This window comes from Rhinopithecus roxellana, chromosome 3, assembly GCF_007565055.1.
Source record: "Rhinopithecus roxellana isolate Shanxi Qingling chromosome 3, ASM756505v1, whole genome shotgun sequence".
NCBI lineage: Eukaryota > Metazoa > Chordata > Mammalia > Primates > Cercopithecidae > Rhinopithecus > Rhinopithecus roxellana.
This window is the reverse complement of record NC_044551.1, coordinates 55314406-55340979: the sequence shown is the minus strand read 5'-3', so window position 1 is coordinate 55340979 and position 26574 is coordinate 55314406. Positions and strand designations below refer to the sequence as shown.

General features: G+C 40.7%; 1 protein-coding gene across 2 annotated transcripts in view; it reads right to left on the bottom strand.

Annotated features, from left to right (window-relative positions):
* KIF2A (kinesin family member 2A) overlaps window positions 1-23031 on the bottom strand; it is an 87668-nt gene extending 64637 nt beyond the window's left edge. For both annotated transcript variants that reach the window (XM_010385167.2, XM_030926733.1), the window contains exon 1: window positions 22657-23031. In XM_010385167.2, the coding sequence (XP_010383469.1) occupies window positions 22657-22720 (64 nt within the window). In that variant the 5' untranslated portion in view covers window positions 22721-23031. The remainder of the gene's footprint in view (window positions 1-22656) is intronic.
* Between the last annotated feature and the right edge of the window lie 3543 nt (window positions 23032-26574).

The following is a 26574-nucleotide window of genomic DNA, read 5'->3' as shown; positions in this document are numbered from 1 at the left end:
GGTTGTAGGTATGTGGCTTTATTTCTGGGTTCCCGATCTTGTTCCACTGGTCTATGTGTCTGTTTTTGTATCAGTACCGTGCTGTTTCGGTTACTGCAACTTTGCAGTACAGCTTGAAATGGGGTAGTATGATACCTCTGGCTTTGTTATTTTTGCTTAGGATTGTTTTGGCTACTAGATTCTTTTTTGGTTCATATGAATTTTAGAATAGATTTTTCTAATTCTGTGAAGAATGTCATTGGTAGTTTGATAGAAATAGCACTGAATCTGTAAGTTGCTTTGGGCAGTATGGCCATTTTAACAACACTGATTCTTCCTATCCACGATCATGGAATGTTTTTCTATTTGTATCATCCCTGATTTATTTCACCAATGTTTTGTGATTCTCATTGTATGGCTCTCTTTATCCTCCTTGGTTAGCTGTATTCCTGGGTATTTTATTCTTTATGTGGCTACTGTAAATGGGATTGTGTGCAGAGGCATTCTGAAGAAGAATTTTCATTACAATTTTTTAATTAATTAATTTTATTTTATTGAGACAGGGTCTCCCTCTGTTACCCAGACTGGAGTGCAGTTGCACGAACACAGCTCACTGCAGCCTCAACCTCTGGGGCTCAAGGGATCCTCCCACCTCAGCCATCAGTGGCTGGGACTACAGGTACATACCACCATGCTTGGCTAATTTTTGCAAGGTTTTTTTTTTTGTAGAGACGAAGTTTTGCCATGTTGCTCAGGCTGATCGTAAACTCCTGGGCTCAAGTGATCCACCCATTTCAACCTCCCAAAGTGATGGGATTACAGACATGAGCCACTGTACCCAGCAAAAAAATTTAAAGTATTATGAAAAATTGCAAACTTACACAACAGATGATAACCCCCTACATTCAGCTGCACTAATTTTCAACATATGGTCAATCCTACAGCTATTTCTATCCCCACAACTGGGTTATTTTGAAACAAATTCTAGCTATCATATCAACTTATCAGTATTTACTTCAGAATGTATAAAGCTATAATTTTATGTGTTTTTAACATTCTCCCTTTTAAAAACCTTTTCTAATATATTCATTTTCCATCTTTCTCAGAATTTTTTTTTTTTGTTTTTGAGATGGAGTTTCACTTTTCTTGCCCAGGCTGGAGTGCAATGGCACGATCCTGGCTCACCGCAACCTCCGCCTCCCAGGTTCAAGCGACTCTCCTGCCTCACCCTGCTGAGTAGCTGGGATTACAGGCATGTGTCACCACGCCTAGCTAATTTTGTATTTTTAGTAGAGATGAGGTTTCTCCATGTTGGTCAGGCTGGTCTTGAACTCCCAACCTCATGTGATCTGCCCGCCTCGGCCTCCCAAAGTGCTGGGATTACAGGCGTGAGCCACTGCACCCAGCTTTCTCAGATGTTTTAATAAAGCTGATTTGTTGTTGTTGTTTTACTAAATTGAATCACATTCCACTCATCTATTTTAAAGTAACATTAAAAAATGATCATAAAAAAAAAACCACCCCAAAACCATAAAACCATCTTTACCATATTTACCATTTAAACTCTATTTCCCATGTATCTCTTAAAGCCTGGTTTTGTGCTGTGCTTACTATGGTCTCTGTAAATACTGATAAATTATACCATATATGCACATATGTGTGTAGGTACACAGATAAAAGACAACCTTCTCCCACCCTTCAACTCTGGTAACAAAGAGATGACTTTGAGACTAGAGTTGCAAGGTATTTCAAGGCCTTATTCATCCTTTACCAAACACTTGCAGCATATTTGCTGACAAATACTTAATTTGTTTTCTATGTTAAAAGGTCAAGAACAAGTGTTAAGATGAAGGAAGAACATAAACATTTAAGGTAATATAGTCTATGGAAAGGCCTACAGCAGTAGTAGGACATAAAGGTAGGTCTCATCTTGGATTAGACAATGGTTTCTTAGACGTAACAAAAGCAAAAGCAACAAAAGAAAAAACAGATAACTGGACTTAATCAAAATTAAAAATTTTTGTGCTTCAAAGGATATTATCAAGAAAGGGAAAAGACAACCCTTAGAATGAGAAAAAATATCTGTAAAGCATATCAGATAAGGCAGTAGTATCCAGAACTTTTATACCTCAACAATAAAAAGATTAATATTGACTGGGCACAGTGGATCATATCTGTCATCCCAGCACTTTTGAGAGGCTGAGACGAGAGGATCACTTGAGCCCACGAGTTTGACCAGGCTGGGTAACACAGTGAGACCTTGTCTCTCCCCCACCCCAATCCCCTCTAAAAAAAATTAGCCAGGCAAGGTGGCTTGTGCCTGTGGTCCTAGCTACTCAGGCACTGAAGTGGGAGAATCACTTGGTCTTGGGAGGTAAGGCTGCAATGAGCTATTATCATGCCACTGCATTCCAGCCTGGGTGACAGTGAGACACCGTCTCAAAAAAAAAAAAAAAAGAGAAAACATACCAAATTATAAAGTGAACAAAGGATTTGAACAGATCTTTCTCCAAAAAAGACATACAAATGGCTGGGCATGGTGGCTCAAGTCTGTAATCCCAGAACTCTGGGAGGCCAAGGTGGGCAGATCCCTTGAGCCAAGTATGAGACCAGCCTAGGAAACGTGTTGAAACCTGTCTCTACAAAAAATATAAAAATTAGCCGGATGTGGTGTGCAGCTGTAGTCCCAGCTACTTGGAAGGCTGAGGTGAGAGGATCAGTTGAGTTCAGGAGGCAGAGGTTGCAGTGAACTGACATCGCACCACTGCACTCCAGACTGGGCGACAGAATAAGACTCTATCCTTTAAAAACAAAAAAACAAAACAAAACAAAAAACAAATGGTAAATGAACACATGGAAAGATGTTCAACATCATTAATCATTAGGGAAATGCAAATCAAAATCACAACAAAACGCCACTTCATACTCACCAGGACGACCCACCAGGACCCACTTCATACCCACCATAAAAAAGATGGAAAATAAAAAGTTTTGGCCAGGATGTGGAAAATTGGAACCCTCAAATATTACTAGTGCGAATGCAAAATAATACAGCCACTTTGGAAAATAATATGGCAGTTCCTCAAAAAGTTAAGTATAGAGTTACCATATGATGCAGCAATTCCACTTCTAGGTATAACCTACAAAAACTGAAAACAATTTTCAGTTATTTTATGTCCACACAAAAACTTGTATATGAATGGTATTTATAATGGCCAAAAAATGGGAAACCCAAATGTCTATTGATTAACGGATAAATGAAATGAAATATTATTCAACTATTAAAAAAGTACTGAAAACAAGTTACTATACTGGCAAACCTGAGTATGGATTATGCTAAGTGAAAGATGCTATACACTAAAGGCTATGTATTGTACAGTTTCGTTTATACTCAATGTCCAAAACAAACAAATCTACAAAGATAAAAAGTTGATTAGTGGCAGATACCAAAGGCTGGAATGAGAGGGGAATGCAGAGTGACTGCTAATGGGTATGAGCTTCTTTTAGGGTTTGTCATAAAAATGTTCTGAAATTGGACAGTGGTAATAATTTTACAACTTCATGAACATACAAAAAAAAAAAAAAATCACTGAATTGTACACCTTAAAGGACTCTTTAGGTTTTAGTTTTAGTAAATAAATTCAGGTTATAATTTTAGTAAGTAAAACTATAATGCTTATTTCTCAAAAAATTTTAACTAAAAAATTACTTTATTCTCATAGACATAATATATGATACATCTTTTATTTTTCTATACTGGCTATGATAGATAAACATCAGAACTTAGATGTTTTCTATTATATGTCTGGACCTCACAAACACTTCATAAATTAAGCATGTTATCCTTTACAGGGTCACTTAAAAAAAAAAATTCTATAGGCACAGCCTGAATTTCACAATCCAAGCCAGCGTATTTCAAAAGTGTAATGTACACTGTGTGGACAAGAGTATGAGGAAACAGGCATTTTTGCAGATAGTAAGGTAAATTCATATCTATGGAAGACAAGTCAACAAGATCTATCAAAATCACACACACACAATTATCTGACCCAGTGCTTCTACTTCTAGAATTTTCCCCTACAGATATATTCATGTATATATAAAATGTCAAGAGTTTAAGACCATTAAATACTACAGTACTGGCTGTGTAGCAGCTACAGATTAGGCACAAATGTAAATGTCATCAGTAAAAGACTGGTTAAATAAATTGTAGTATATTTACTCACTAATGAAATGCAGTACAAGAAAGAATGAGACTGTTATTTATCTACTCAAAGGTTCTCCAATATATCATTATTATTAAGTGAAAGTAAATTACATTCCAGTACATACAATATAACATCTGTAGGAAAAAGTATATATTTACACATATTTATACTACATGTAGATAGAGATATGTAAGCACAGATTTTCCTGAAAAATGAAAAAGAAGTAATTCTCTACAAATATAAGAAGCTAGTAATATTTTTGTCTCTTGGAGAAGAACTGGGTAGCTAGCTGTGGGGTAGGGGTAGGATGGAGACTAATAGATATATACATACATACATATATATATATCCTTTTGGAACTTAATTAGCCATGGGACTATATTGCTATTCAAAACAGGTTATTAAAGAGAAAATTACAAGCATGCATTAAAAACAGTGACACACACCTTGTCATGTCATATTCTTGATGCCTGAAGGATGAAACCACACAAGTCAATTTTTTATAATGTCAAAACTTGAATAGACAGAGCAGTGAAAGAGCAGCTGGAAGTTCATTTAGTCACTGGTTCAGTACATAGATAATTTATAAAGTGTGCAAAGTGCATGTCCTAGGCAATGGGGAATATAAAGGAACTTGATCTGACCAGACACAAACATATAATACAATACAATGAGTGTTCTGACAGAGTAAAGAGAGGAGACTCTCCACTCATAAAGCAGGGGACCCATCTTAGGCTAGGAATCAAAAGGAGATACAGCAGTTAGCTAGGTTAGTTAGAAGTGGAGTGTTCCAAGGAAGTTCAGCTTGTCTGGAGTACAGTGTGCCTCAAATAAGCGTAAGAATGAGACTGAAGAGGCAGGTTAGTTTGTTCGGGGTCCACCATAATAAGCCATGTTAGACTTGGGCTTCATACAAAGGGCAACAGAAGTAGAGAACGCTTTCAAAGTTTTCAGCAGGTGATGAGAGGGTCAAACTTACATGCCTGAAAGGTTACTCTGAAACAGTAATTAACCAAATTATTGTTTTGGGTTTTGTTGTTGTTGTTGTTGTTGTTGTTGTTATTAACCAAATTACTCTCCTAAGTGAAGAGGCCTATTAGGAATTTGTTGCAAAAGCCCAGGCAAGACATAATGCTAGCATGACCAAAAGTTATAGTGGTAGGTACAGAAAAAATGCAGGAAGAGTTACTTGAGTCATTAAATTAAGAGATCCTGATAATAGGCTGTGAGGTCAAGGAAGAAGAAGGAGTCAAGGAAGACAACCAAGTTTCTGATTGGAGCAATAGAGTGAATGAGAAATACTGAAGTAGACTTGAGGAGGGGGCGATGGGTTCAATTTTGGACATGCTGAATCTGAGTGCTTATGAGATATCCAACTGGAGATATGCAGTAATCCATGACATATACAAACAGTACATGTCTGTAGCCAACATGGGCTAAAAAGAAGCATTTGGTTTACCCAGAAAGAGAATACTATGTGAGAAGTACTGCAGGGGTAGGATCAAACCCTGAAGAACATCAACACTTAAAGAGAATGGGGAAGAAGCACCTGTAAAGATTAAAAGGAAAAATCTGAGGAACAGAAGGAAAAGAAGCTCTACTTATTTTTAATTAAGGAATTGTTCTTAATAGAAACCCCAAAGAGCATGTAAAGTTAAAAGCAATGTTATTATTCTTAATAAAACTGCAACCAAAGAGCATATAAAAAAAGCAATGTTAAAAAAAAAAAGCAATGTTATCACTCTTAATAAAACTGCAACCAAAGAGCATATAAAGCATTTACCATATACTTAGAGCCAAGTTATAGTCAACTCGCAGTATCAGCTATAATTTAAAAAATACACAACCCACATATAATCCCAGAACAATTTTGAACAATGGGCTTATAAAAATAAATTTATGGCTGGACGCAGTGGCTCACACCTGTAATCCCAGCACCTTGGGAGGCCAAGGGAGGCGGATCACGAGATCAGGAGTTCGAGACCATCCCGTTCAACACACTGAAACCCCATCTCTACTAAAAATACAAAAATTAACTAGGCGTGGTGGCACGTGCCTGTAATCCCACCGACTGAGGAGGCTAGGCAGGATAATCGCTTGAACCAGGGAGTTGGAGGTTGCAGTGAGCTGAGATCGCGCCACTGCACTCCAGCCTGGCGACAAAGACTCCGTCTCCACACACACACACAAAAATAATAATAATAATCATTTGGATAGGCCCCCAAATCAATCTATTATGTCAGCACGTTAGCAAGGTGCTATAATCTAATTGTTACCATTTTTCCTGACAATATTGTTGCTCATCTAATTTGAAGCATCCTTACAATGGCATTTGTTCCTGTTTAAATTGTCTAAAGTTGTACCAGCCATTGTAAAAACATGCAAAAATGTAAAGACCATCAAGGCTAGGAAGAAACTGCATCAACTAACGAGCAAAATAACCAGTTAATATCATAATGGCTGGATCAAGGTCACACATAACAATATTAACCTTAAATGTAAATGGACTAAATGCTCCAATTAAAAGACACAGACTGGCAAACTGGATAAAGAGTCAAGACCCATCAGTCTGCTGTATTCAGGAGACCCATCTCACATGCAGAGACATACATAGGCTCAAAATAAAGGGATGGAGGAAGATCTACCAAGCAAATGGAGAACAAAAAAAAGCAGGGGTTGCAATATTAGTCTCTGATAAAACAGACTTTAAACCATCAAAGATCAAAAGAGACAAAGAAGGCCATTACATAATGGTAAAGGGATCAATTCAACAGGAAGAGCTAACTAGCCTAAATATATATGCACCCAATACAGGAGCACCCAGATTCATAAAGCAAGTCCTTAGAGACTTACAAAGAGACTTAGACTCCAATAAAATAATAATGGGAGACTTCAACACTCCACTGTCAACATTAGACACATCAACGAGACAGAAAGTTAACAAGGATATCCAGGAATTGAACTCATCTCTGCACCAAGCGGACCTAATAGACATCTATAGAACTCTCCACCCCAAATCAACACAATATGCATTCTTCTCAGCACCACATCACACTTATTCTAAAACTGACCACATAATTGGAAGTAAAGCACTCCTCAGCAAATGTAAAAGAACAGAAATTATAACAAACTGTCTCTCAGACCACAGTGCAATCAAACTAGAACTCAGGACTAAGAAACTTAATCAAAACCGCTCAACTACATGGAAACTGAACAACCTGCTCCTGAATGACTACTGGGTACATAACGAAATGAAGGCAGAAATAAAGATGTTCTTTGAAACCAATGAGAACAAAGATACAACATACCAGAATCTCTGGGACACATTTAAAGCAGTGTGTAGAGGGAAATTTTTAGCACTAAATGCCCACAAGAGAAAGCTGGAAAGATCTAAAATTGACACTCTAACATCACAATTAAAAGAACTAGAGAGGCAAGAGCAAACACATTCAAAAGCTAGCAGAAGGCAAGAAATAACTAAGATCAGAGCAGAACTGAAGGAGATAGAGACACAAAAAACCCTCCAAAAAAATCAATGAATCCAGGAGTTGGCTTTTTGAAAAGATCAACAAAATTGACAGACCGCTAGCAAGACTAATAAAGAAGAAAAGAGAGAGGAATCAAATACACGCAATAAAAAATGATAAAGGGGATATCACCACTGACCCCACAGAAATACAAACTACCATCAGAGAATACTATAAACACCTCTACGCAAATCAACTAGAAAATCTAGAAGAAATGGATAGTTTCCTGGACACTTACACTCTTCCAAGACTAAACCAGGAAGAAGTTGAATCCCTGTATAGACCAACAGCAGGCTCTGAAATTGAGGCAATAATTAATAGCTTACCAACCAAAAAAAGTCCAGGACCAGATGGATTCACAGCTGAATTCTACCAGAGGTACAAGGAGGAACTGGTACCATTCCTTCTGAAACTATTCCAATCAATAGAAAAAGAGGGAATCCTCCCTAACTCATTTTATGAGGTCAACATCATCCTGATACCAAAGCCTGGCAGAGACACAACAAAAAAAGAGAATTTTAGACCAATATCCCTGATGAACATTGATGCAAAAATCCTCAATAAAATACTGGCAAATCGGATTCAGCAGCACATCAAAAAGCTTATCCACCATGATCAAGTGGGCTTCATCCCTGGGACGCAAGGCTGGTTCAACATTCGCAAATCAATAAACATAATCCAGCATAGAAACAGAACCAAAGACAAGAACCACATGATTATCTCAATAGATGCAGAAAAGGCTTTTGACAAAATTCAACAGCCCTTCATGCTAAAAACGCTCAATAAATTCGGTATTGATGGAACGTACCTCAAAATAATAAGAGCTATTTATGACAAACCCACAGCTAATATCATACTGAATGGGCAAAAACTGGAAAAATTCCCTTTGAAAACTGGCACAAGACAGGGATGCCCTCTCTCACCACTCCTATTCAACATAGTGTTGGAAGTTCTGGCCAGGGCAATCAAGCAAGAGAAAGAAATCATGGGTATTCAGTTAGGAAAAGAAGAAGTCCAATTGTCCCTGTTTGCAGATGACATGATTGTATATTTAGAAAACCCCATTGTCTCAGCCCAAAATCTCCTTCAGCTGATAAGCAACTTCAGCAAAGTCTCAGGATACAAAATTAATGTGCAAAAATCACAAGCATTCTTATACACCAGTAACAGACAAACAGAGAGCCAAATCAAGAATGAACTTCCATTCACAATTGCTTCAAAGAGAATAAAATACTTAGGAATCCAACTTACAAGGGATGTAAAGGACCTCTTCAAGGAGAACTACAAACCACTGCTCAGTGAAATAAAAGAGGACACTAACAATTGGAAGAACATACCATGCTCATGGATAGGAAGAATCAATATCGTGAAAATGGCCATACTGCCCAAGGTTATTTATAGATTCAATGCCATCCCCATCAAGCTACCAATGAGTTTCTTCACAGAATTGGAAAAAACGGCTTTAAAGTTCATATGGAACCAAAAAAGAGCCCACATTGCCAAGACAATCCTAAGTCAAAAGAACAAAGCTGAAGGCATCACGCTACCTGACTTCAAACTATACTACAAGGCTACAGTAACCAAAACAGCATGGTACTGGTACCAAAACAGAGATATAGACCAATGGAACAGAACAGAGTCCTCAGAAATAATACCACACATCTACAGCCATCTGATCTTTGACAAACCTGAGAGAAACAAGAAATGGGGAAAGGATTCCCTATTTAATAAACGGTGCTGGGAAAATTGGCTAGCCATAAGTAGAAAGCTGAAACTGGATCCTTTCCTTACTCCTTATACGAAGATTAATTCAAGATGGATTAGAGACTTAAATGTTAGACCTAATACCATAAAAACCCTAGAAGAAAACCTAGGTAATACCATTCAGGACATAGGCATGGGCAAGGACTTCGTGTCTAAAACACCAAAAGCAACGGCAGCAAAAGCCAAAATTGACAAATGGGATCTAATTAAACTAAAGAGCTTCTGCACAGCAAAAGAAACTACCATCAGAGTAAACAGGAAACCTACAGAATGGGAGAACATTTTTGCAATCTACTCATCCGACAAAGGGCTAATATCCAGAATCTACAAGGAACTCAAACAAATTTACAAGATAAAACAACCCCATCAAAAAGTGGGCAAAGGATATGAACAGACATTTCTCACAAGAAGACATTCATACAGCCAACAGACACATGAAAAAATGCTCATCATCACTGGCCATCAGAGAAATGCAAATCAAAACCACAATGAGATACCATCTCACACCAGTTAGAATGGCAATCATTAAAAAGTCAGGAAACAACAGGTGTTGGAGAGGATGTGGAGAAACAGGAACACTTTTACACTGTTGGTGGGATTGTAAACTAGTTCAACCATTATGGAAAACAGTATGGCAATTCCTCAAGGATCTAGAACTAGATGTACCATATGACCCAGCCATCCCACTACTGGGTAAATACCCAAAGGATTATAAATCATGCTGCTATAAAGACACATGCACACGTATGTTTATTGCGGCACCATTCACAATAGCAAAGACTTGGAATCAACCCAAATGTCCATCTGTGACAGACTGGATTAAGAAAATGTGGCACATATACACCATGGAATACTATGCAGCCATAAAAAAGGATGAGTTTGCGTCCTTCGTAGGGACATGGATGCAGCTGGAAACCATCATTTATAGCAAACTATCACAAGAACAGAAAACCAAACACCGCATGTTCTCACTCATAGGTGGGAACTGAACAATGAGATCACTTGGACTCGGGAAGGGGAACATCACACACCGGGGCCTATCATGGGGAGGGGGAAGTGGGGAGGGATTGCATTGGGAGTTATACCTGATATAAATGATGAATTGATGGGTGCTGACGAGTTGATGGGTGCAGCACACCAACATGGCACAAGTATACATATGTAACAAACCTGCACGTTATGCACATGTACCCTAGAACTTAAAGTATAATAAAAAAAAAATAAAGAAAATAAAAAAATAAAAAATAAAAAAATAAAAAAATAAATTGTCTAAAGTCTTGTGAGCAAGAGAGTTTAAACATAGGCAGTAGCAAAAGAGACTGCAGAAAACTAGAATGTCTTTGTCAAATTACAGAGCCACAGAGCATTTGTATTGAGTGCAGTAGCTACTTAGCATTTTGTTGTAACTGACAAACTAACTTCTTCTAGGGAAAAGTCCTCCAACTAATTCTTCAAAGAAATCAGATGAAGGGACACATGATGGCCATATAGCAAATACTAGTTGGATTAATAAAAACACCTGATTAATAAAAAAGTATACCCTAGAAAAGAAAAGCATTATGAAATTAATTATTTGACTTCCAATGCCTGGAACATTAATAGTGCACAAAAATGAATTACGGTCTACAACGAATTACTATATAGAGGATTTTGGGAGCAGACAATCCATGTTCTAATCTCAGATTTGCTACTTATTTTATGTATGACCTTGGACAAGTCAACTTCCTCATTATAACAATACAAGCAAGTTTTGACCAACAGTAGTACTTAATCATAGAGCTTTCTATGGTTAAATTCTAAGACGCACCTCACTAATTAGGGCCCCTCATTTGTTCTCATTTCTTAAAAATCTTACAGGGGCTGAGCGCTGTGGCTCAAGCCTATAATCCCAGCACTTTGGGAGGCCAAGACAGGTGGATGACCTGAGGTCGGGAGTTCGAAACTAGCATGACCAACATGGAGAAACCCCGTCTCTACTAAAAATACAAAATTAACTGGGCGCAGTGGCACATGCCTGTAATCCCAGCTACTCAGGAGGCTGAGGCAGGAGAATTACTTGAACCCAGGAGGCAGAGGTTGCGGTGAGCCGAGATTGCACCATTGCACTCCAGCCTGGGTAAGAAGAGTGAAACTACGACTCAAAAAAAAAAAAAAAAAAAAAAAAAAAAAAAAAAAAAAAAAAAATGGGGTGGGTGGCTAACGTTGCCATACACATGTGAATCCTTTTTACTATACTATAGCTCATTAAAAAATTGTTCTTCTTACATTGGCCAATAGACTATGCATGACAAAAATGAATGGCAAAATTTTATCTTAATTGTGTACCTATGACTAATCCTCATTCATAAATTATAATTTTTTTGTCATTAATTGGTCCATTATTTCAAGAGTGGTTTTAACTTTTAACACCTGAAGTTTGCATCCTCTCCTCCCCAACCTCTTTTAGGTTCACAGCAAAATTGAGTGGAAGGTATAGAAATTTCCCATATAATCCTTAACCCCAAATATACACAGCCTCCCCACTATCAATGCCCTGCACCAGGTACCTTTGTTACAATCGATGAACCTATCTTGACACACCATTATCACCCAAAGTCCCTAGTTTACATCAGGGTTGACTCTTGGTATTGTACCTTCTATGAATTTTGGCATATGTATCGTGACATGTATCCACCTTTATAGTATCATACAGACTAATTTCACTGCCTCTGTGCTGTGTCTATTTATCCCTTTGCTTACCTCTTTTTGCAAGTCCTAAATTGCAAACTGCAGTTTAGAGAGTCTGAATACTGAAATTGCACTTAGAATCCTAAGGATGAAAAAGAGAAGGCAAATGCCAGGACAGAAAAAATAAGCCAAAAGTAAGAGCAAAGAAAAAGTGAAAAAGAGCAGCTGCATTTCAAGAAACAAAACACTTCAGTCCTTAAAGAGCTGATGCCATATTATGTGTGTACTGCTTTTCCTTCTCATTCCGTTCAAAGAATTCTGAGAGGGTCCTGGCTAACACACTATAGCTCAGTACCAAGAAGGCAAAGTACTCAGTTATAGCTTAAGCAAGTTCCCACTGCAGGTAAACATGCAATGGAAGTGATTTATACCTTAAACTCACTCACTTTTAGGATATTAGTGGCAAAAACTATATGCAGCCTGAGTTGGATGCTCTCCTTGATATTACCTTGATAGGCTCTACAGTCCTCTACACTGTATTCTTGAATAGGGTTAGCTTGATGAAATAAAACTGAAGAGATTTAAAACCTATACTCAGACTTCCCAAATGTTAAGTAAGTCCTTTCCTTTCAACTCATCTGCCTTTATCCAGCACAAGCGATATACTGCAAAATAACATCAGTTCTTCTTGCAGTGTGTTCTGCATATCATCTGTTCCTTAATCATTGCTCACCCTCCTAGAATGATGAAATCTTAGCCATGCTACCTCTCATTTTCAGTACTACTCTCCCTCTAATCTATCACTAATCACTAACTCCTATTACTGCTCTTAGGAGATTAAGTCCTATAGTAGTTTCCAAGTGTCCTAGAAATTAATTTCAAGATCCTTACCTTACCTCTGTTTCCAGGTCTTTAATAGAGTGTCCCAGATTATCCCTCCTTCCGTATCTTCCTCATCATCCTGCCCTCTGCCTGTTTTAAACGCCCTTCACCGGACAGTTCTGTTTCCAGTCAGGGACTTCTTCCATGCTGTCCTACATGGCTAGAATGCCTCCTTCCCCTCAGGGCAACCTACTGGTCATCTTCCTCTCACCATTTAAACTTCATTCTCCATGAAGTCTTGTCAGACACTCTGTTAGGAGAGACTACTTTTACTAAAATAATGGATCACAACACTGGCTATACCCTGGAATCACGAATGTGTGACAAGTTAAGCTTCACCAGTATGTGAGGTGCCTTACAGTAAAATACTGATACCTAGACTACATACCAGAGAGACTCTCTAGGTAAAGGAACCAGATATTGGCTGTGGTGGGTTGCCTTTTTTTTTGGTCTGTTTTTTTCCACAGCCCCACAGGTGATCTACTAAGCAGCCAGAGTTATGAACAGGCTGAGCATTCTTTAATCCAAAATGCTGCAAAATCTGAAACTTTTTGAGCACCAACATGACACCACAGTGGAAAATTCCACACACGACCTTGTGACAGGTTGTGGTCAAAATGCAGGCATAAGGCCGGGTGTAGCGGCTCACACCTATAATCCCAGCACTTTGGGAGTCCGAGGCAGGCAGATCACTTGATGTCAGGAGTTTGAGACCAGCCTGGCCAACATGGTGAAAAGCTGTCTCTACTAAAAACACAAAAATTAGCTGGGGATGGTGGCACATGCCTGTAATCTCAGCTACTTGGGAGGCTGAGCCAGGAGAATCACTTGAACCCAGGAGGCAGAGGTTGCAGTGAGCCAAGATCATGCCACTGCACTTCAGCCTGGGTGATAAGAGTGAGACTCCATCCTAAAAAAACAAAAAAAAAGTTCATTCTTAGCACAGTATAGACACTCAGCAAATTTTACCACAAGTTTGTTCCCTGCTGATCCTGTCTTTCCTGTAGGTAAAATTTGGTCAAAAATAATGCCAAAACCTACAAAAACCTCGAGAAAAAGTCTTCAAAAGTAAATAAAACATAGCCCAGGGAGGAACCTGATTCTTACAGTTCCTTGGCCATAATACATAAGGAGGTTATATCCAAATTACACATAACCACCAGTAGCTGGATCTACTGCTATTTTCATGCTCTGCTTCCTTGGTCTCTGTTTGTCTGTTTGTTTTGAGACAGTGACTTGTTCTGTCACCCAGATTGGAGTGCAGTGGCATGATCACAGCTCACTCATGGTCCCACCTCATCCTCCTGAGTAGCTGGGACTACAGTCACACGCTACCAGGCCTGGCTAATTTTATTTTTTGTAGAAATAGGGCCTTATCATGTTGCCCAGGCTGGTCTCCAACTCCTGGCTTCAAGCAATCCTCCCACCTAGGCCTCCCAAAGTGCTGGGATCACAGGCACGAGACACCACACCGAGCCAGTCTCTATTTACAAGTACCCCAACCCAGGATTTCTAGAGAGAAACCTGCTCTCAGGTGCTGGTCTGCCAAAAACTTAAAATTGAATAAATTTGGCCAGGTATGGTGGCTCACACCTGTAATCCCAGTACTTTGGGAGTCCAAGGAGGGAGCATTGCTTGAAGCCAGGAGTTCAAGACCAGCCTAGTCAACATAGCAAGACCCCGTCTCTACAAACAATACAAAAATTAGCTAGGCACGGTTGTGCATACCTGTAGTCCTAGCCACTTGGGAAGTTAAGGTGAGAGGATTGTTTGAGTCCAGGAGTTGGAGGCTACAGTGAGCTATAATCATGCCACGCACTCCAGCCTGGGTGACAGAGCAAAACCCCCTAAAAAAATTCCTCTTGATATCAAAACAATTTAAAAGTTATAAACTTATACTCAAATAGGTACTAGAAGATAGAAAATAGGCTAACAATGACAATGTCAATTTCAATTGGCTGACTACAGCTATCAGGGCTGATAATGCTGTATTAAGAACTCTGAGACTGGCCGGGCGCAGTGGTTCAAGCCTATAATCCCAGCACTCTGTGAGGCTGAGGTGGGTGAATCATGAGGTCAGGAGTTCGAGACTAGCCGAGCCAACGTGGTGAAACCCCCATCTCTACTAAAAATACAAAAAAATTAGCTGGGCATGTTGGTGCATGCCTATAATCCCAGCTACTTAGGAGGCTGAGGCAGAAGAATCGCTTGAACCCAGGAGGGAGAGGTTGCAGTGAGCCGAGGTCACGCCACTGCTCTCCAGCCTAGGCAACAAGAGCACGACTCCCTCTCAAAAAAACAAAACAAAACAAAACAAAAAACAAAACAACAAAAAAACTCTGAGGCTAAATTCATCACGAAAGCATGCTAGGAGGGATCATGGATATTGGTCATAGAGGAGAGATGGCATATATGACATGCATTTTCCATCTAAAAGGTCCATAACTTCAAGAGTCTAACTAAAAAGCCTAATCTTTAAAAGTAAAGTAGTAATAATGTACACACAAAATGGCAAACTTCTATCGATACTAATCACACTATAGATGAATCACTTATTTACTTGTTTGTGAGGGCAGGAACTATTTTTGCTTTATTCTTTTTTTGTATCTCCAACACCTATCAGAATGCCTGATACATAGCAGGCTGTTAATAGAAGTGTATTCAATGAAATCAGCAAAAAAAAAAAAAAAAAGGAAAAGAAAAGAAAAGAAATATAAGACCACATTATTTTGATATGCCATAATCATTTAAGGTCTATATTCCAAAATATCACACACCCTAGTGAATGACCACCTGAATTTCATGTTTTATTGTACTGGGTAACAAGATCATAGTGCAGCACTGCAACCTCAAACTCATGGGCTCAAGCAATTCTCCTGTTTTGGCCTCCCAAAGTGCTGGGATTACAGGCATGAACTACGATGCTCAACCTAGAAGCATGACTTTTAAAAGGAACACTTCCCTCACTCATATTACTCTTGGGGGATAGTTTAATATGGTGAAATTCTAATGTCTATTTTCACTTAGCACTATAATATCATTAATATTACTTTAGCTAAAAGAGCTGGAAGACAACTTAACCTGTATTTGTTCTACAACTGAACCAGAAGAATAAAAATTAGTTTTATCCAAAGTTTAAAAATTGTATCTGTTCTTAAGCTTAAGAATCATAATCTCAAAACAAACAAACACCTTAAAATTATTTTAGGTTACAAAACAGAGGTGTTAAAATTAAAGGAGATGGCTGAATCCAAGAATCAAACTTTGCAAAAGATTAATGTCATATTAATCACAACTATACTTATGACTAGAAAGACTATACTTATGACTAGAAAGAATGGGGTCTAGATGATCTCTCAAGGAATCCTGTTCTGGATTTTCCACACTCTTGCCCCTTGTCTCATTTGAGCAGACAAGATTTAACTGGTTCTTTGCTATTTTCTCTAGCATTTTAGCAATCAGGACACATAAAACAAGTTGACACACAGCCTTTCCTCAGAGTTTCAAATCTTTGTTGTAAGAATCAAGTGGCTAGGCGATGAATATAAGATTCCTGGCTTTCTGTGGTACTTTTGGAAGCAATATGTAAGTGACTATTTTAAGTTTTTTGCGCTTCTTTCGTAGTAGCGGAAAGAATTTTACTACAGGGGTTTGTATGTCTCAAAAAAAAATTACTGAAGTATACAACTTCACACCATAATCAGCTAACATCTGTCCGAAGCACTTAAGAGAGCTGGGAGTGAAGGGATTTGGGCTTTGGCCATGGGCTTATCAGCCATGTGATCTTGGCAAATAATCCAACCTCAGATTCTTCACCTATAAACTGATAATCTGCCATCTTCCTACCCTGCTTACCTCATAGAGTTCCAGCGAGGATCCAATTAGCTAACATGTCTTGAAGTACTTGGAAAACTATTAAGCCCTAACAAATACATATACAGAAACATTATCGTCCTAGTCCTCAGGCAAAAGGGAACTATTAGGTCACAAATTCCCCTATTCCATTCCACCCGCATAATCAATCACATAATTGTACCTAAAGAACAACTGTATTGCTACATGGTTCATCTTTATTACTTAAATTTACACACTTTATTCTCCAGAAGCCTATATAATGACGTGTAAAGATGAACTAGCAGAAGAAAAATGTGGCAAAGCATATAAAGAATTCGGCCATTTAAAATCTTTTCTGAAGATTTTCTTTGCCTGTCCTGAACTCCAAAATTCCTGATGGGTCCTTGGAAATCGTCAATTGCCTCTTGATTTCAGATGTTAAAAGGAACTCTTTACACCAACACTTAACTAAGAAACAAGAATATTTTCCTCCCACAATTTTAGGTTTTATGAACTTGTAGTAACATATCACTTCTTACCAGGGATCATTCTAATCCAGCTCTGTAACACTGCTCACTGGTGCCTTTCTCCCAAGAAAGAAGCAATTTCCTACATCTCGACTGGGCTGTAAAAAGCGGTATATGGTTCCAAAATAACAGAGAATTCCTCCTTTACTGTCATAGTTCTTGATAGTCTGATTTCTATGCTGAGCATGTCAGGTTCTTGGCCGTCACTGACAAGCTGTATGAATCTAGATAAGTCACTTATGGTGATCTGGGACTCAAGTTCCACATTTATAAAAATGAAAACTAGTTTATCTCCAAAAATCTTTCTGGTGGAAATATTCTAAGATTCTTTTCAGATCACATGTATCAATACAGTCACAGTACTGTGACTAAGAGACCCCCCCCAATGAACAATCCCATATTAGCTGCAGCTTCCAAACGTTCAACATTTCTCATTTCTCCCCCAGTACCCGAAGGGTAGTCACAGCTGCTATAGAACTGTTAACAGTGCAGCTTAAAAAACAAAAAACAAAAAACAACTAGTTACGCGACAGAAAGATTGTAGGTTTTTTAAAGAGTCAGTGGGTTTTAAAAAGGGAAAGGAATTGAATCAGAAAAATAGGAAGACACATGTAAGAAAATATACCAGTCCAATTTCATACCAGGTTATCTCCTGTGGCAGGGAATTATCTTAGGAGTCCAATCCTAACCCCTGTCACTGATAACCTCAGAATACCAGAAAAGTCAGATTAACCTTAGCAGATCACTCAATTTCAATTAACGATGTAGATCCTGACTAAGAGGCCAGTGGGAAGTACAGGGCCAGAGGAGGGAGGTAGCAGTACAGAGAAGCAAAGATGGAAGGTTTTGCTTCCAGTTAAGATGTCATTCTAATGATTAATTAAAATGTTTGAAAACAAAAAATTCAATAATGTATGATTTATTCAAAAACAATGTGCAAGGAACTTTGCTAGGCATCAAGGGGTGGGGTGGGGGTGGGAGTGGGGGTGGGGGTGGGAGTGGGGGTAAGGACACACAGATGCATTCAGAGAATTTACGAGTCATTAGAGGCTGGGTGCAGTGGCTCACACTTGTAATCCCAGCAGTACTTTGGGAGGCTGAGGTGGGTGGATCACTTGAGGCCAGGAGTTCGAGACCAGCCTGGCCAACGTGGCAAAAACCTGTCACTACTAAAACTACAAAAATTAGCCAGGCATGGTGGCACACACCTGTAGTCCCAGCTACCTGGGAGGCTGAGGCATGAGAATCGCTTGAACCTGGCAGGCAGAGGTGCAGTGAGTGGAGATCGCACCACTGACAGAGCGAGTCTCCGCTCAAAAAAAAAAAAAAGAAGTATTAGTTATTAGTAAGTCCCATTATCCCATGCAGTTTAAAAACATAATATTAAGAATATGTACCCAGAGGTATGAGCTGAGAGGGGTTGGAAAAAAAAAAGTTACAGACCCAAACATTAATACTTAAGGAAATATGCTGTCTCATGAATAATACAGAATAATCTAGGAATTCAGATGCTGACTGGCCATCTGGTTTTAGTAATCAGTGAAGACTCATTAGGATAGTTTTCATCACGGTCTTGAAAAATAGGAATAAGCTCATTTTAGTGTACCTGTTTGCCCTTGGAATATGTTTATTAGTATAAGAGCATCACTGATGGGAAAAGCATGGTCTGAAATAGGGACATGGATCACCATCAGCAAGCAAAAAGAAAAACATCAAGTCACCAGTTAATAATGGTCTGAAGCGGGACATGGATGAAGCTGGAAACCATTATTCTGAGCAAACTATCACAAGGACAAAAAAACAAACACTGCATGTTCTCACTCATAGGTGGGAAGCGAACAAGAGAACACTAGGACACAGGAAGGGAAACATCATACACCCCGGCCTGTCATGGGGTGGGGAGAGGGGAGAGGGACAGCATTAGGAGATACACCTAATGTAAATGAGGAGTTAATGGATGCAGCACACCAACATGGCACATGTATAAATATGTAACAAACCTGCACATGTTCCCTAGAACTTAAAAGTAAAACTTAAAGTAGAACTTAAAACATGTTGTGCACATGTTCCCTAGAACTTAAAGTATTTTAAAAAAATGGTCTGAAGCAGCCCTTCTTTACTGATGTCATTTCTACTGTCTCAAATATTAGTGTTTATCCAACTGCAAAGTTTATTTTTGTTATAATAACCACTAGTGTTTTATCCAATACAGATCTGTTATGCAAGTGAGAGGAAGCAAACAAGCTTCTTTAAAGTGAAAAAGGGAAAGCTTGAGGGGCATTCTCCCAGACATCAATTTCTACTGTGAAACACTACTGTCCAATGCAAATGATCCTTCCCTTCTTTCCAAGTTCTCTACTAATCTTCTGCCTTCCACCAACTCCATCATGCATCTCTGAGGCAAATAAAAAGATACATGACCATAGGTTAGGATAATAACACACGATAATGACTTCCATAATTCCTTATAGGCAAACCGCTTTTGAAACGTGGTTTTAGATTAGTAGCACTTATGTAAGAACACAAAGGTCTTGTATGTCTGGGGACTTCTGGTATAGGCTGAAGGTGAAGGCTGAAAAGAACCCAAAACTGCTTCAAGTTCAATAAATTTAAATAAAATATGCTCCATAGAAGTTAAAATGTATACATCAAATATCATATACTTTTTTCTGATAAGGTTTCAAAGTTAGCATCTATACTAATAAAGACTTATAAGAGTGTAAAGAATTTACACATTTTATTGCACCCTAATTTTAAAAAAAAGAAATTTCATTGTGCATATCTGAGGTTTACAACATGATGCTATGGAATATAGACAGCAAAATGGTGAAGCAGATTAACATAGCTTCATTTCACATAATTACTTCTTTAATAAGAGCTGCTAAAATCTACTTATTTAACAAAAATCTCTAATAAATTTTACTAACATTGGTCCCCCTGTATCTCTAAACTTGTTCATCCTACATATCTGCTATTTTGTATCCTTGACCTACATCTCCCCATTTCCTCTCCTTCTCCCCACCAGCAGTAGTAACCACTGTTTCATTCTGTGTATTTTAGCTCCTTAAAAACACATTCCACATGAGTGAGATTATGCAATATTTTCCTTAGTGTCTGGCTTATTTCATTTAATTTAATGTCCTTCCAAGTCCATCTACGTTGTGGTAAATAGTAGGATCTCCTTTTTTAAGGCTGAATAATGTTCCACTGTGCGTTGTCTATACACACACATAAACATATATACACACACAGAACAATTTCTTTAGCCATTCGTCACCCATCGATGGACATTTAGGTTGCTTCCCTATCTTGGCTACTATGAATAATGCTGCAATGAACATGAGACTGCAGATATCTTCACAAAGTGGTGATTTCCTCTCCCTTGGGGGTATACCTGGGACAGGGGTTGCTGTGCACCCAGAATCTTCAAAACAATATGTAAATCCTACTTTTGCTGGTATACTGTGAACTCGTATTTACCTAAAAAAATGACATTAACAGCACTCTTTCAAGAAAGTAATTTGAAGAGAAAATACAAAAGAAACCTCAACCGAAGTAAAAAAGGTATCTCTTTCCCATCAGTGTTACTGGTAACTTCTAAAGCCCTAAGCGGTATAATTTATCTTTTCACATACAGGATAATGATGGTTTCAGTTGTTACCACCAATTACCTCAAATATAATGGAGGAAAAAAATCATTAGCTATATAGGGTCTTCCAATATATCATACACACAATATGAAAATCAACCTGGCTTCACATAACTTGGTCAAACCTGGCAGAATCCAAGGGGGGCGTGGACGTGAAAGCCAAGTTACTACTGACTAGGCTAGGCTAAAGGCCAATACATTAAGCCACACATAAAAGGAATCGAGGCCAGGCGCGGGGGCTCACGCCTGTAATCCCAACACGTTGGGAGGTCGAGGCGGGTGGATCACCTGAGGTCAGGAGTTCGAGACCAGCCTGGTCAACATGGTGAAACCCCGTCTCTACTAAAAATACAAAAAATTAGCTGGGCGTGGTGACCGGCGCCTGTAATCCCAGCTACTGGGGAGGCCAAGGCAGGAGCATAGCTTAAACACGGGAGGCGGAGGTTGCAGTGGGCCGAGATCGTACCACTGCACTCCAGCCTGGGTGAAACTCCGTCTCAAAAAAAAAAAAAAAAAGAAAGAAAGAAAAAAAGGAGTCGATAAGAGAGATGAAGTCAGGAACACTGCTCAACTCGAGATTATCACACAGCTCTCGTTCTTTCAATATTGGTACCTAAAGAAAATAATTTCACTTATCTCCCTCCGTGCATTTATTCCTTTACAATATGAATTATTTCCAATCTGGCTGGCGTATCTGACTCCACACCCCAAGCTAGTGACATAAAACATTTTCCCCAAGAGAAACCTACAGAAAGATACATAAGCCTAAGGCTCTTAAAAAAAAAAATGAGGCATGTGTCTTCACCTCGCCTTACACTTTTCTCAGTTACCTCTCTCGAGGGTGTGAAAATATCAACATCCGGTCGCCCACCCCCACACCCTCTCAGCAGTGCCTCGCATTGACTCTGCTCATCCCCTATCCTTCCCTTTACATTCTCATCACCTTGGAGAAGCCCATCGAATATTTCTTCGCATTGCTCCCCCACCCTTATTTATGGCTCAGCGCGATATTCTCCACATCTTTCTCAAAGGAAGTGGCAAAAAAGAAAGCAGCATGGTCGAGAACGAAAGCCGGGGAGGTCTGACAACCAGACGGCAGTTTAAGGCGACGGGATTGGCTCTTTCCCCCCAATCTCGGCCTCCGACCAGCAGTCGGTTCTCTAAACGAGAAATCGCTGGTCTTCCCGCTCCCCCACCCCATCCCCGTCAAAGGCCACGCCGGTAAAATGCGAAGACCGAGGGGAAGCGCGAGGCAGGGTCATCCCTAACGAAACCCGCTCCCTCCCGGGCTGGTGTCCCCGGCGGGGCTGGAGATTGCGGGGGGAGGAGCGAGCGGCCCCCGCCCAGAGACCCCCGGAGACGCGACCCTCGACACCTGGGCCCTTTGCCCACCCGGCTTCCCTTCCCCGCGGCCCGGCCCAGAGAACTGCAACGGCGCCCGGGCGGACCCCACGCCGGCCTCACTGGCACACACGCCACACACAAAAGCGCCGCGGCCGCCGCCTTCCCGCCCCCACAGCCCGGCGAAGCAATCAATGAGGCGGCCGGCGCCCGCGTCCCCTCCGTGCACACCCGAACGCGGGGCCGGGCGGGCCAGCGGGGCTGGCAGCGCGGCTCACCATCGCTGCGCTTGATCTCCACGTAAATCCCGATCTGGATCTTGCCGAAGTTGGCCGTTGCCATCACCTCATCTGGAGCAGCGGCAGCGGGCCGAGGGAGGGGAACCGGAGGACGGAAAAGGCGGGGAGGGGGCGGGGTAGGTGTGGGAGGGGGAGCGGTTGCCCGCGGCCGCGCCGGCCCGGGCGACAGCGTGAACGCGAGCGGGGCCGCGAGGAGCAGTTGTGGGGAAGCAGGCGGAGGCCCCGGGCCTGCAGGCCGGCAGGAGGACGCGCACGCCGGTTAGTCGGGGTGAAGCTAGGGCCGGGGCCGTGAGGCGGCGCGGGGTAGAGTGGGAAGGCCCGCGCCGCCAGCCCGGGAGCCGACGCTGGGGAGGCGGGGCGCCGCGCGCCTGCGCAGAGCGCGCCTCGGCGTCTCGTCTTCCTCTTCGGCTTGCCTCTCCCGGCTGCCTCCAGGTGGCCCCGCCCAGCTCTGCAGCGGGGCGGGCGGCGGCCGCGGCTTATCCGGCCGCTGTAGCGGTGCGCTCTTGGCCCGGCCCCCAGCTAGCCAGCGTCGTGTTTGATTTCAGCGCGCGGCCTAGAAGACGCGGGAAGCGTCGCGCTGAGCTTTCTTGCCCTCTCGCTTCTGTGAATTGGCGCTGTTGCCGGAATGGGTTAAAGGCCACGTGGTTTCAGGGCTTTCCAGCGGGCTGAGGGTTGTGAATTCAAGGGCCCTCAGTTGACAGTATGGGCTCGGTGTTTTCATAGGAAGGTGGCACCCCCTATTTCCGCTTACAGGTAGCTGACCCAAGCAGCCCTCCCAAGCACACTTGGTTCAGGTTTCCCATTCGGTTACGCTGGAAGGGAAGAAACACCTTTGAGGTGTCACCTACCCTAAATCGAAATGAAGATCAACCCCTTTATAGTCTTGCCTTATAGTTCATCACGCTCAAAAGGAAGCTCTGTGGTGGGACGTCCTTAACTGTTCAGATTATGAGGCATCAGATGCTGGTGTTCTGTTTCTGCTGAGGATTCAAGACTTACTTGCCTTGGCCTGTAAAGCCAACAACTGTGACTCAATGAAAGAAGGCAGACACATAAGGTTGACCAGGGAATGTGTCTTTCTGCAGTCATTTAATTAGTCTGACCACATCAGCAATGTGGAAAGCAAGACTCTCCATCCTGGCAGAGCAGGAAGGCCACGTGGACCGGGGCCCAGGACACTGTATTTATAGCACCGTGTAAAAACCTCCAAACGTCTAACTCCTGCTTGTAGTACTGGCAATTGGTATGTAGGAAACGACACTTTTCATAGCCTACTTTCCCCAGTCATTGTTTTTTGTTGTTGTTTTGTTTTGTTTTGTTTTTGAGAGGGAGTCTTGCTCTGTCGCTCAGGCTGGAGTGCAGTGGCGCGATCGCCTTTCACTGTAATCTCCGCCACCTGGGTTCAAGTGATTCTCATGCCTCAGCCTTCCGAGTAGCTGGGATTACAGGCCCGCGCCACCACGCCCTGCTAATTTTTGTATTTTTAGTAGAAGACGGGGTTTCACCATGTTGGCCAGGCTAGTCTCAAAATCCTGACCTCAGGTGATCCACCTGCCTCCGCCTCCCAGAGTGCTGAGATTACAGGCATGAGCCACCGCGCCCGGCCTTCCCTAGTCATTGTTAATATCCCTGTAACAATAACTACAAATATACAATTTAAAATTTAAAAATTGGAAACTGGATATATACATCAGTGCTTATCTGGATATATGTGTGCTCCTAGAGTTTTCAATCTAATATATAAGTAATCAAGTAGGTCCTTTAAAAACTGTTAAAAGACTGGCTTCATCTGTAGCTTGAACATATTGAAGGTATCCTTGTCAAAAGAACAATCCTATTGAATCCATTCTAAAGTGTGTATAATTTCTATGAAAAAAAAAACCACACTGGATAGACAATGTGGAAAATAACTTCTTTTACATTCCAGAAATGACACCACTCTTGAGAACTCCTGTTTCAAGTGAAATTTGACCAAATTAGGGTTTAGCTTTTATTTTTTCTATAATTTTGGGAGTTTTATCTGAACTCTTTGAGCTCCTGTCTAGAATTCATTTTCTGATGTCTCTGCAACTGAGGTATAAAACATCTATTTATATTTTATTTATACTTTATAAAGAATGCAAAGAAATCAAGTTATACAGCTCAAAGTTAACATTGCTTCATAAAATATTATTATTATTATTATTATTATTATTATTATTATTTGAGACAAAGTCTCGGTCCGTCGTGCCCAGGCTGAAGTGCAGTGGCATGATCTCGGCTCACTGCCACCTCCACCTCCTGGGTTCAAGTTATTCTCCTGCCTCAGCCTCCCAAGTAGTTGGGACTACAGGCATGTGCCGCTACGCCCAGCTAATTTTTTGTATTTTTAAAATAGAGACGGGTTTCACCGTGTTAGCAGGATGGTCTGGATCTCCTGACCTCATGATCCACCCACCTCAGCCTCCCAAAGCGCTGAGATTACGTGAGCCACCACACCCAGCCCATAAAATATTTTTTGTATCATGGTTGCTGACACATACCTTACACTCTGTAGTTTATATGGTTAGTCTTAACCTTTAATCCATATAAAAGGTATTTTTAAAATATGTACATTGTTTTGCTCCCTAAAAATGTATGACATAACACTTAACAAACACAAAACTTTTCCTTTATAAGACATACCCAAAAGGCTTACTGTTTTTGGTACACATCAGCATATGTATTTACCAAGACTTTCATTATGGGCTTTGTATGCTGGTGGCTTCCTGAAGAGCAGCCATAAATACATGCAATGTGACTGTTTCCTTCAACATCCTGGATCAAAGATTCTAACTGTGGCTCAGACATTAACAAGACGTATAATCCTAACTAGAACTACTACTAATAAGATCCTGAAGTGGTAACTACTAATTAATCACTAAGATATATATACCCTACTAAGAACTACTGTTTTTATTAGGATTATATAGTCTGCACTCAGACATTTGTTCAGTGAGTTAACTTCTTAAACTGCTCAGTATCTCAGTTACCTCTTTGATCAACCTGGAATAATAACTTACATTCTCTCAATCACAGAAATTTTTTGTGAGGACAAATAAAATGTGATAGTGCCTTGATATTTATAGTTTTTTTTGTTTTGTTTTTTTTTTTTTTTTTTGAGATGGAATCTCACTCTGTCGCCCAGACTGGAGTGCAATGGCGCGATCTCGGCTCACTGCAACCTCTGCCTCTCGGGTTCAAGCAATTCTCCTGCCTTAGCCTCCTGAGTAGCTGGGATTACAGGCGCCTGCCACTACGCCTGGCTAATTTCTGTATTTTTAGTGGAGATGGGGTTTCACCATGTTGGGTAGGCTGGTCTCAAACTCCCGACCCCAGATGATCCGCCCGCCTCAGCCCCCCAGAGCGCTGGGATTACAGGCGTGAGCCACCGCGCCTGGCCTATAATTTGTTTTATGAAAGTAAACCATCCTATAAAATATAACCCAGGCCACGTGCTGTGGCTCATGCCTGTAATCCCAGCACCTTGGGAGGCCTAGACAGGAAGATCCCTTGAGCTCAGGAGTTTCAGACCAGACACTTGTAGTCACATTCTGCTCAGTGAAAATACCAGGTGAAAGGCTATTGAAGTGATCACTTAGATAATGCAAAAGAGATATCATTTTTTTCTTAAAACCTATCGCTGGCTTCCCAGAATAAAATCTAAATTATTTACAAAAGTCTACGCGATCTAGCTCTGGCTTCCTCAGCAGCCTCATCTGGCACTGCTCTCCTCTCACTCTGCTCCATTTTCGCAGAACTGCTTTCTGTCCCCTAAATCAGTCAAGATCTCTGATCAGGATGGCTGCTCTTGCTCAACTTTTCATGTGACTGATTTCATCTTCCAGATCTCAGTCAAAAATCACTCCTGGAAAAAGC